Source organism: Colias croceus, chromosome 24 (assembly GCF_905220415.1).
Source record: "Colias croceus chromosome 24, ilColCroc2.1".
NCBI lineage: Eukaryota > Metazoa > Arthropoda > Insecta > Lepidoptera > Pieridae > Colias > Colias croceus.
Window position 1 is genome coordinate 6,901,671 of NC_059560.1, and position 12,973 is coordinate 6,914,643.

The 12,973-nt window shown below is 33.7% G+C and overlaps 1 protein-coding gene across 1 annotated transcript; it reads left to right on the top strand.

Moving 5' to 3' along the window:
* Positions 1–146: 146 nt before the first annotated feature.
* On the top strand, positions 147–10,743 carry LOC123702859. The gene is made up of 10 exons (XM_045650684.1): positions 147–254; positions 985–1,111; positions 1,581–1,723; positions 2,311–2,459; positions 4,138–4,269; positions 4,695–4,869; positions 5,850–6,094; positions 7,471–7,539; positions 8,050–8,151; positions 9,427–10,743. The coding sequence occupies exons 2-10, from the start codon at positions 988–990 to the stop codon at positions 9,893–9,895; spliced, it is 1,608 nt and encodes a 535-aa protein (XP_045506640.1). The 5' UTR covers positions 147–254; positions 985–987; the 3' UTR covers positions 9,896–10,743.
* Positions 10,744–12,973: the final 2,230 nt, after the last annotated feature.

Sequence of the window (12,973 nt, forward strand, 5' to 3'; positions counted from 1 at the left end):
TTTATTCATTTATTTTTAGGCTTTTATTACACAGTACACTACTAAAAATGTCTAAGATATTAATGTTTAAATTATTAATTAGTGTTACGTCACTTGTGATATGCTACTAAAATGAATCGGAACGTGATTTTCAATAACAAAACACTGTTGGGAGTTAACCAATGACGTCGTTTTTAGTTTTACGTCACGCCCTACTTTCAGGGACGTACTTGCTTATTTTTATCGACAACCAACGTAAATAAATGGAATAAATTGTAAGTAAATAAATATACTAGATGCTTTTAGTTTTATTACATGGATCTTAACTGGATAAACTTTAAATTAAATGTTGGTTATTTTCGTCTTGTAATCTCAAAGTACCTAGTCGACTCAGAAACACGGATTCAGTAATCTATATTTTTATACTATTTATATATTATAGGTACTAGCGTGTTAAAATGAAATAATAATCTATTTATTTTTCGATTGCAATGAAATGATCAAACTTTCAATTTATTATGTTTAAAATATCATTCAATACTTTAATTTTAATAGGTACCTACCTCATGTTTTATTATGCACGTTCGTATATAAAAATAGTAGGTATCTAAGTATCTACCTACCTATAAGTAGTTTGAAATTAAATTTTTGCTTCGTAGGTATATATTCCTCTATAATAGGTAGGTGTTTCCACACAGATTTAGCTGTTTAAAATATTTATTTGTACAAAATATAAATACAAAATTAATAAAATCTGTAAGTACCTACCTATTTGAATAAAATATTTTTAATCGTTCGAGTTTGAACCTTGAAGAAAAATAGCATTGAAAAATTGATTTCTTTTACATAACTACCTTCCTGCATGCCTTATGATGATTTTGAACTAAAAATTATTGTTTTCACAATATTCAGCATATTAAACCAACATTTTTTTTGGAAACGCCTACTTTCGTATTTTCTTTCAACTTATGATCAATTATAACATGATTTATTTATTCTTTTCAGAAGATGCCGTTAATCATATGGATGATACTGCTGACTCATGGGGCTTTGGCCCATGAGTATAAAGCAGTTGAGACAGAAATGTTCGCGATACCAATCAGCCCGAATTTATTCAATTGGACCTATCAAGGTATTTATGGTTTTATTTTACTTGTATGTCTGTTTGTGTATAATGTATAAGTATGTAAGGTCTAAAAATCTAAATTAGGTATTATTAGGCTACATAGCCCTCATCTAAAATGAAATGACGTTTTTTTTTGTCTAAAGGTGCATTTACATCAAACGAGCGAATGCTCATTCTGAGCCAACTATGTCAAATTTTAGTGTAAACAAGCGTAGAGCATTCTTTCGTTGTTCTTAGTGCGTTCGAAAAGATTTTATGCAATGTTCTAATACTGAACAACACTGAATACGAGTTTTCGTTTACACTAAAAGATCACGAAGAATGCTCTAGCACTATGTTCGTACGCACCGATATAGGTACGCTCGCAAGGGTTATAATTTGACTAAGCCTAACACAAATTTACTGACATGAAACTCTTAATTTCTTATCATTATTACTCTTAACTCTTTCTCCAAATTTAATTAATTTATTACAGAATTTGATCAACAATACCGTTTCTACGCATCACTAATAGGTAAGCCAGAACTGCCCTCATGGCTTCGATACATCTACAGTGGTAGACATCACTCGGGGTTCATTTTTGGTACACCCCCTAGGAATACGGAGTCACCTATTACGGTAAGAATTTAATTTGGACAAGTACACACGGGTGCAAAAAAAAATCGCACACTCTGTACATTCTAAGTTCAACTTCAATTATTTTAATGTTCTAAACATATTTGGAAAATATGACTTATATCAAATGAAAGCATATTGATTAAATTTTATTGAGATTAACCTAAAAATGTAGGGGGTTGTGCGATTTTTTTGCATTGATTTACATACACTGGAGTATGTATGTATATTTCCTATAACTTATGAAACAGTTGGTGGTTTTTTGTGGTCAGTAGGATTTTTTGTGATGTCCTACTAATATTTATTATTTATGTATTTTTTATCATACTTAAATATTATGTAATATGTTGTACTTTTGAGTGAAACTAAATTTCGTTTTTGTTGAATTATCAATCCGTTTCATAAATTTATATTAGAAGCCGTTCATCTAGGCAAAAATATGAAAAAAAAAATCTGGGTGCCACCAGATTAAAAATTAATAAACCCTGCTGGTAAAGGAATTATTAAAATTGGTTAGGCAGTTGTAGTAGTAATTACAAACGGATAAAAAAACAAATCTCTATAATATAAGTATATGTATATATTTATAGTTGGAAGTAATCGGTCTTAACAGACAAGACTATGAAACGCGCCGGGTTTTGCTCAACTTACGAATTGAACCAAAAATCAAGATGGCGACTCATGAAGTGGAATTGAAAATAGATAACCTTAATGTAGAGGATTTACTTGATGAGCATAGGTAAGTGGTAGTTTATGCCTTATTACCAGGAACATACATTTCCTTTCCTATCAGGTTGCCTGGTAGAGATTGTTGCTTAGCAATAAGGCCGCCTCTTGTACAAACTATGCATTTCTTTTGTATTATTGTTATTTTTTTGTCATAATTCAGTTTGTGCAATAAAGTGTTATAAATAAATAAACATAGAATTGTATTTCAGATAACATGGAATTTCTTAAACGGTTTGAATTTAATTTTGCTGTTAAATAATTCTTTGACTTTATATTACTTAATTGATAAAGACTAGGAAAATAATTGATTGATTGGAAAAAGATTAGCGAAATTTATTGTCTACCCGCTAAGTCAAAAATTAGCTTAAATATTATCTCTTCGAAGCCGCAAATGGTTTTCTTTTTTCATGAAAAATAAGATTTTTTGAGCGAACAATCATTTACCTACTTAAAAATTTTACAAAATCATTTCAAATTTACATTTCATCTATTACATCTTAGATTACAAAATAAAGTACAGATGGAGCATGACAACCGCCCGTCGCCCTTGTCAAAGAAAATACGAAATCAAAAACAAATACGTCGCTGCACCAGTGCTATAGCGCATATAGTGTCATGCAATACGTCAAAAAGGGTTTGCAATTTTAGTAAAAAAATGCCGTCTTGTGATAATAAAACGCTGTAAAATTTGTTCCCGAAAACAAAAAAAAAGATAAAACATCGTTTCACAGGTTTTCTGTAGATAATTTGGCTGATTTATTTCTTTAATACGAATAATAATTTTACAGATATGAAGGAATACTAAACTTCAACGTATGTTGCCAGTATTTTGAAAATGAATTTACCATTTTTATTGGTAAAACGGTAAAATGGTTAAAAGATCTTCAGGGTAATGCTGTTGGATTTTTCGATCGTGAATGTGATTATTTGTATAGTGCACTAAAGGTTCATGATAATTATTAGATTATTTTAATAAGCATACCTAATACATTATTTTGTTACTTTTATAAAGCTTAAAAACGTCATAGTCGTTTTCGCTAGCCATTTAATTTATGTGAACTCCATGATGGATATGATGAAAATAAAATGTCCCGTATTCTCGACTCAAAACTACCGCTATTCGTATTCATATATTATGAAAAATAAAAAATAATATAATTATTATAGTTAATATTGAAACTTTTTTTATGTAATTTATTTAATAAAAAATTGAATACAATTATTTTGTCCATATATAACTTTAGTAGGCAGGTACTTTATGTAATAAAAGAATTTAAATAAAAATTAAAACTTGACTTCTCATTTATGTACATATAGCCTACGTCACTACCGCCACTAACATAATAATTCAGATCATTGCAATGAAACCTCACAACTCAAAATCGGTCCAACGGTGCAGGTGCAGGTGCAGGGCGTGTCAAAGAAGGTGCAGGTGCATACATACATAAACTCGAAAAACATAACCCTCTTTTTTCCGTAGTCGGGGAAAAATTTGGGAAATTTTTCAATATCTGGCAACATTACATGCACACAGAAGCACCGTGTACGTACAGTGCAGCGGCGAAATGACAGCACACATAGCTTTATTGAAAATGACGATAAATTATTCGGTTTAGTTCGGCAACGCTCCATCTGTCTTTTATTTTGTAATCTAAGTATTACATTTATTTATTTTTAAAATGTTCCAGAATGACGCGTCTTAAAGACATTCTTCGAACAAAGCTATGGACGGAAAGCAGTGGCGACCTCTATGCTACGTTTCTAGCTTCGGCCATTGATTTAGGGGCTAGGTTGCCTTTGAAACCTAGCGATGGTGAAGGGTGAGTAGCTAAGTAACACTTACAACATAATATTTTTTTATCAGCCTAGTACCTAGTTCGTTTAGGAAGTGTAGGTACACCATTTACTAGCTACAACCTCTTTCCAATGACAAAATATATACAGTATATTATTAAGTGTGGGTCACAAATGAAGTTTAGATAAAATATATTTAAAAAATAACAATAAAAATGCCTCTTTTCAGCCTGGTTGTTCGTCTAGGCATAACACCATTTCCTAGCGAACAAAAGCGTCTCCGGGAGGAAGTTCGACCGCTCTCTCGCTTACCAAACTTATTACCAAATTGTCCCCGAGATATTTTGATCGAACTTTTTGTTTTTACTATATTATACACGAAGTTTAAGTTAGATTTATGTACAAAATGATGTCCTACAATTTATAAAGTAAATTATAATGTCTTTTTCAGTCTAGTAGTTCGTCTAGGCAGTATAACACCATTCTCTAGCGAACTAAAGCGTCTCCGGGAGGAAGTTCGACCACTTTCCCGGTTACCAAGCTGTCCCCGAGAGTTTAAACGAACTACTGTGGAAAGATTGTTCAGGGATGCTGGGTTTACGTTGGATTGGTGTAGTTTTGAATTGGTGAGTAGATCTGGATTCTAGAGATAAAACTAATATGGTAGAAAGTGAAAATAATAAGAGAAGGATGAGTTAGTAAGTTGAACTGATAAGTATTATTGACCGCCTCTTTGGTTCAGTGGTTGACGCGTGAGCGTAGAATCGAGGGGTCCTAAGTTCGATTCCCGGTGGAGACGAAGAAAAAATAATGTCTCGGTCTGGTAGGACACAGAAGGTTGATCACCTACTTGTCCCTAAAGAAAATCGATCAGTGAAACAGATGTATGCATAATGCATCTGCCCCTTACCCCACTACGGGGTCACGGGACTTCACTACTGCTACTTTTTTTTTAATTATTTGTTATATCTGGCAATTATTAGTTAGTGTATTCAATAAAGGATGAATGTATAATATTAGGTATATTACAGTAACAATGTTCTTGCAAAATCCGATCGGCTAGTATTACAATAATAATCACTACATAGTATAAAACAAAGTCGTTTGCTCTAGTCCCTATGTATGCTTAAATCTTTAAAACTACGCAACCAACTTTGATGCGGTTTTTTTTAATTGATAGAGTGATTCTATAGGAAGTTTTGACGTGACAACGTCTTATAATTCGATAGATCCGGATGCATGCACGAAAAAACATGACTCATGCGGCGTTACCTCGCTCTGAGGCGTTCCGTAAGGCCTTGAAGTGCGAGCGAGAGCGCGGAACAAGCGACAAAAGAAGCACAATCGGACGTTGTCACGTTCAACTATCGTCAGTAAACCGACTGTACAGATAACCATTTTTTTTAGATACAAATATTATACATCTATCTACATTATTACTATAACACTGCCATTCTCCCGACTTCGATCAATTTGCCAGTTACAAAAAATAGCTTAAGTTACTCGGTTAACAATTAATTTTTTTAAATCATTTAAGCATACTTTGTATTAAACCATATAAAAAACTTGTACTATATTTCATCACGCAAAATATTATCCCTTTCAGTACAACACAATCTACAAAGAGCGCACCACAGAGCGTCTCGAATACCTTACAGAAATACCGCCCAGTAGACCGGATAAGAACAGTCTATTCAACACAAAAGACACATGGTCTGCTCCCAGTAGAACAGCTCTTCCGAGTAGAAGTTACGTGCAACAATTATCTGTGACGATTGCTGTTCCTTTGGTGTTGATGTTGCTGTCTGTTGCTGCGTTGAGTGCTGTATTGTGTTTCCATTATGCTGCTATGTGAGTACCTATCTATACATATAATAAATCTGTAGAATGGTCAATTCTGTACATTGAAAATATTGAAAAAATAAATAGCAGGGGGTGTTACTGGATCGATACCAAACCCAAATATGTGATTAAAAAAATTTTTGTCTGTCTGTCTGTCTGTCTGTCTGTCTGTCTGTATGTGAAGGCATCACGTGAAAACTAGCGGTTCGATTTCGATGAAACTTGGTATAATAATTATACCTTATTATCCTGGGCGTAAAATAGGATACTTTTTATCCTGGAAAAATACGTAGAAAAAAATTAATCTTAATTTTTCAGTTTTATCCATAGACGTCCATAGACGTTCTGTAGAACCGCGAACACACGTTGCGTATTATTATAGGCCTAGCCGTATTTGGGAATTGGGTCCAATAGATATTTATAAGATTTTATTGTCAGAGGTACCTACTCAAAATGGAGAAATAAACCATCCACGCGAAGACCGACATCCGCGCGGACGGAGTCGCGGGCGGAAGCTAGTCTTAAATAAAATAATATGGATATAACAAGTATAGTCCTACCTATTATACCTATACGTATAATATCCATACTAATATTATAAATGCGAAAGTAACTCTGTCTGTCTGTTACTCAATCACGCCTAAACTACTGAACCAATTTGCATGAAATTTGGTAATGGAGATATTTTGATACCCGAGAAAGGACATAGGCTAACTTTTATTGCGAAATATGTAAGTACCACGGGCGAAGCCGGGGCGGACTACTAGTAAAATTATAAACGCGAAAGTTTGTGAGGATGGATGCATGTGTTTGTGTATATTGTGTATGTAGATATGTTTGTTACTCTTTCACGCAAATACTACTAAACCGATTACAATGAAATTTAGTAAACATAACATAACAGTACGGTAACTTGGTAAACTAGCTTGGTAGATATGTAAACTAGCTTTCCGCCCGCGGCTTCACCCGTGTTTTCAAAGAAAAACCCGCATAGTTCCCGTTCCTGTCGGATTTCCGGGACAAAACCTATCCTATATGTTAATCCAAGTTACCCTTTATATATGTGCTAAATTTCATTATAATCGGTTAAGTAGTATTTGCGTGAAATAGTAACAAACACACACACATCCATCCTCACAAACTTTCGCATTTATAATATTAGTAGGATAAGTACTCTAAATACTGCTATCTACTGCTACATTGCATGCAACAAAAATTATGTAGTTATTTTTATAAGTAAGTATGTAATAAATAATTTTATGTATAAACGGGATACGATAGGGATAACTTGTAAAAATAATCATTCGTAAAAATTTATCTGATGACCGATTGAAAGAAAGTTATGTTTTTTTTTTCATAAAGAAACTTAAAATTAATAATTTCAGACGCGATCCAGAATCGGAAGGTTTCATAAACGACATTTACCACATCTGCGCAGATTATAAACGAAGGAGGTTAGATTGTGTGCGCGTGATTCTTGTAACAAATAATATGATATATTATGTATTTTTGCGTTAAAAACTGAATCTTAACACTATTAATTTGTTTGTTACCGACTAATAAAGTGTAGGTATGTTACTAAACATTGTGTGTCAATATTTTAAAACTAAAAATCTTAACTAACATTGCCTTTTAATAAATATAACACAAAAATTTAAAAGTTTTATTTGTAAACTAATACCTTTTTTTACAAAATGCATGTATACCACCAATGAAAAAAGTGAGAATTAACATTTACTAAATATAAATTAAAATTTTGGAATTTAATTATAAAAAATGATTAATAATTTTAAAATGATAGTAATACCGTAATACAATCGAAATTCTGGGACAGGAATTAGATGTAATAATTATTATTATTTTAAACTCATTACAAAAAATTACAAAAAATAATTTAAGCAACAAATTACACTTAAAATGATATAAAAAATATATTTTTTTAACCATGAAAATATTGTTTTCAGAGCACACAAAACAACAAAAGTGGAACTGTGTAGATATGGCACCGGCAACACTGAGCAAAGTCAGATCGTCGACGATGAAAGTACCAAGAGTTTGGGAGTAAGGTGATTGTTTTTTTTAATTATTTTTATGCTTAAAATGTACACTTATATCAAAAGACATTTTAAGCTATTGCATAGCTTCTACCGCGGGCCTTGAGCGCGGGGACCGAATCGAGAAATTCCGTAACGAAAAAACCTCACGCTCCCCACGGGGACGGGCGGAGGTGTGGCTTGAAGGCATAGCATGCAATAGCGCAACCGCCCCAGTCCCCGAGTGACACACGTCGTTTTTTTTTATTTGTGTATATTGAATAGGCTCTAAAAGTACTGGACCAATTGTATTTTTTTTCGCGAATAAATTAGGCTACATTATTAGGAAGTAACATGTCTATTTTCTATTTCGTTTTTATCCTGGGTCTGATCTTGGCTACTTTAAAGTAAAATAATAGTTATCTGTATACATTCACACACCCACACATACAAACATACATATTACACGCGCACACATACATGCAGACAAACACTACACATACACTGGTCACGTATTAATAGGTCTATATTATTTTAAGTAGAAGTAGATATTAAGTTTAGTCTATTGTTTTGTTTTTTCTCTTCTTGCCATTCGATTGTTTATTGTTATGTTAAGTTACAAATGTATTTGAGTAGTGTTATCCGCGAGGGGGGCTAGTGATCTGTAGGTACTACAGGTCTTTCACAGACCTATTTCAGACACTAGTCCTTCACAACGTAAATGCTACACGTTTACATATTTTGTTCCATTGTAATTATAGTTTAAGTTGTGAAGGCAAATAAATAAACTTTTTATTTTATTTTTATTTTATTTATTTTATCTGTGATCCGTGATCCAACCTCATCATCATCAGCCCATATACGTTCCCACTGCTGGGACACGGGCCTCCTATGAGGGTACAGGCCATAATCCACCGCGCTGGCCAAGTGCGTGTTGGCGGATGACACATGTCGTCGAACTTTTTAATTCTTCGACATGTCGGTTTCCTCACGATGTTTTCCTTCACCGTTCGAGTAGTGGTGATGTTACAACATGCGCAGATAAATTGAAAAATCAATTTAATTCCTGCGCGCTCGCCTGGTCTCGAACCCCGGACTTATCGATTCGAAGAGAAGATCCAACCTGCATTCATATAAATTATAGCATAAACAAATGCACTCATTTATAGATCGATATTTGATATTTAAGTACTTAATTAAATTTAAATCCGATGTCACAATCTTTTTAAATTGCAAAAAATAGCAAAAAAGAATTAGATTACGAACACAAACTAAGCTACGAAATAATATATATATTTTTTATTTCAGCCCCAACAACAGCCTCACCAGATATAGCCCTAAATCTACCCCGAACTTAGCCGGAAACTACAACCGACCTCAACCTCCCCCTTACGCAAACACACTCCATCATCGCAAGTCACACACACATACACCGACACACACAGACACAGAAACACACACACCAGAACACAGACATTTGGCGCTAGAAGAATCGCTTAAACTCCTCAACGAAGCGAATATAGCTAGCGAATTTGATAATTTACTACTGAAGAATCCAATCGTCGATTTTAATGATGGTTCCGAAGATTATGTGCCGATAAAACAGGATCCCGGATATGTTAAATCGGATCCTGGTTATGTCAAAGTGGACCCCGGTTATGTCAAAGCGGATCCCGGTTATGTCAAAGTAGATCCTGGTTATGTCAAAGTGGATCCCAGTTATGTTAATCCGGATACAGGTTTCCCGGATCCTAAATTTGACGGTGTTGGCATTTGACATAATGATATTGACGGGACAGCTCCCGTCAAGACGTGGTTCTGTTGAAATGGCGGGAATATTTGAATGTTTTAAGTGTTTTTTTGTTGTTACCAATGATTACTTATTATTGTAGAATACAGTTAAAAGAAACATACTTAAGTATTAAAACTTAAACTTGAACTTTGTAACTAATTGTAAAACAAAAGTCGTAACAATATTCGTAAACTAGTTCATTACGATAAACGTATCTAGTATAGAATATTCAACATTAATTAACTATTGAATACAGTAGAATCTTTCTAGAGTTGAATACCTCTATTGTTCTTTGTAGTAAATATTGTTTATTACGTAATATAATACGATTTTTAAAAACAGTAGACGCACATATTTTGTACAATATAGGTAACAAATACAAAGTTAATACTGATAGATAGACAGAGTCACTTTTGCATTTGTATTACGTGATCCAATTAAGAATAGGAACGACTGAGCGCCATATTGTGACGTCATTATTATTATTTATATGAACATTTTTCAAACTAATAATAATCAAATTTAAGCAATAACATTTGTATTAAAATTATTTAAGGGAAAAGAAAATAAACTGTTATAGATATGAAAAAAGGGTTTACAAGTCTTATGTTTCAAAATACATTTGACACATAAAGGTAATTGTATATTCTTAGTTGTATCGCATTTTAAGCATGATTCAAGCAAGCCTTTTCCTATTATATAAAATATAATATGTTATGTATTGTACTAACATAAAAAGTTGTTGTACCGAAAATTAACATGAGCATAATCTAGTCAATTGTATACTAGTCAGTAGATTGTAATATTTAGAAAAATAAAAATATACACTAGTATTTCTGCTCTTTATTTTCCTTCCTTCCTATATCCTTACCTATAGTAGATACGGGTAACATTTTTTGTACCCTTAGCATTGAAGAAAAACAATAGATATGGACCGATAGTTAGACCTAAAAATCGGTCCAGTCGTTTCAGTGGAATTTAGGTATGCCTTATGCCTCATACATACGTAACGATTTATCGTAGCGATAAATCTGTGCAGACTAGTTTGGGCAGTTTTATCCATCGTGTGTATAATCGTGATAAAATCATCAATTTTTCATACACACGATCGATAAAACTGCGCAAACTGGTCTGCACAGATTTATCGCTACGATAAATCGTTACGTATGTATGAAGCTTTAGGGTGCTCGACACACTGCACAAATAATATGTGAGGATGTGTAGCGAGGAATATGTTTATAAATAACCAATAGTATCGCTTCAAATATCAAACTAAACTAACCTCGCACATTATTGGTGCAGCGTGTCAAGCCAAGTTCAATCAAAAGTGGTAAGGCGAAAACTGCGGGTTCGAATCCCGGCAAGAAATCGTTTTTTTTTTATTCTTTAAAAAATTCTCGTTTCGTTAAATTTGTTTGTCTGGTCAAAGGTACTAGATTTTTTTTAGTGGAGTGAAACTTCTTTAGGCGCTTTGAAAGTAAAATTTCAAGGTCACCTCATGGCAATACCGTCACAGCATGGAGTAAGGCGACGAAATTGGTATCTTTGAATGTTGCAAAAAAAGTTTCACTTCTGACACGTGTGCTCGGCACACACGCTCTTTTTAAAGTTTTGAATAACTCATAATGGTCTTAGTATAATCAATGGAAAATCCATTAAAATTTGTGCTGCTTTTTGAAAACAAATCAGATTGTAACAATAATTAATTATTTTGCCGTCAGTTCAAAATATATCGCAGACAAATTGTACGATGTTGCCCGAATAAACATTGGTCCCAAAATAAAATTATTAATTATTTTATATAAGTTGTTTTAATGTTATTGTTCGAGAGATCCAGTCAAGAGCGGGACTTACAGGCGCTATGACAGCAGACGAGGCCGTAGCCAAACTGTGTTTATGTATTCTCTTCAGATGATGCCGCACTTGGCAATTTGTTTGACTCGCGGAATTAATACCAACAATACCAGATGTATGTATCATCGCTCCACCTGAATCGGCTCCACATATCATCGCCAGCGAGCCGCATGCTGATGAAACACATAAGGAATAGGATCTATATTGTCTTTCCTTCATCAAACAAACGTTGATCACACCTTTATAGACTTGTAGTTAATGGTTTTATTAAATTATACGTGGTGTCCACCATTGAAGACACGTTCGTCACCCCGTGGCCAGCTACATACACCTCTTGTCCAATCAGCGTCTTATAATCTACTGCACTGATAACAGCATATTCAGATATATGTATCCTTTGTGTGCGGAGGAGCGAAATGTCGAGGTTGGCTAAATTGTAATCGGCGTTTAAGTCGTATGAGGGATGAGGGATCACCTCCAGCACCTTGGAAAAGTTGCCCCGGAGTGTCGGTAGGTGTGACCCGTAATTAAGAGCATAATATTTATGTGCGGGTGGTGACTGCTTGCAATGAGCAGAAGTTATTGACCAAATTGGCGAAATAACGCTACACGTACAAAACGGGATAAATTCGTTATTGCCTTTCAGATTAATTAATAGTCCGAAAATAGCGACGTATGGAAACTCTTCAATAATAACGTCCCGACCTTGAAATATCCGACGTCCTGCTTCACACTCTACGCCAAATGCTACGAATAGGCAGTTTAATAAATAAATCATTTCAAACGTGTTTTACTAGGAATATTTATGACTATAAGTATTTATTACAAATAAAATGTTATGCGAAATAAAATTACTTTCATTCATATCGTATAATAAAAAGTGTTGTAATAGAGAAATCAGTCAGACCCGTGAAATTCGCCAGGGTGGCAAAGGACTGGTTTTTGGACATTGTCTAGTAGTCAACTATCTATCTAATAGTTTTCTAGGAATCGAAGCTATACTCTCTGTTGCAATAATTGCGCAAAGCAGTATCTATAGGCACATAATATAAAAAGTCGTAGGAAAGTCAAAATTGTTATTGAATACTTTTTTAAAAGAACACTTGCGGAGTGATCTACAATAGATACCTACCTAAGCCTAAAATATAGTTTTTACAATGTTCAAATTTTGTACAGAGATATCTTGGGACCAAAGGAAGGACATAGGAT

Excerpts from the sequence above, each read along its gene's own strand:
- LOC123702859 (XM_045650684.1), top strand. The coding sequence starts at position 988 with ATGCCGTTAATCATATGGATGATACTGCTGACTCATGGGGCTTTGGCC. Across the intron at positions 2,460-4,137 it reads GATTTACTTGATGAGCATAG|AATGACGCGTCTTAAAGACA; the intron begins GTAAGTGGTAGT and ends AAAATGTTCCAG. Across the intron at positions 7,540-8,049 it reads GCAGATTATAAACGAAGGAG|AGCACACAAAACAACAAAAG; the intron begins GTTAGATTGTGT and ends TATTGTTTTCAG.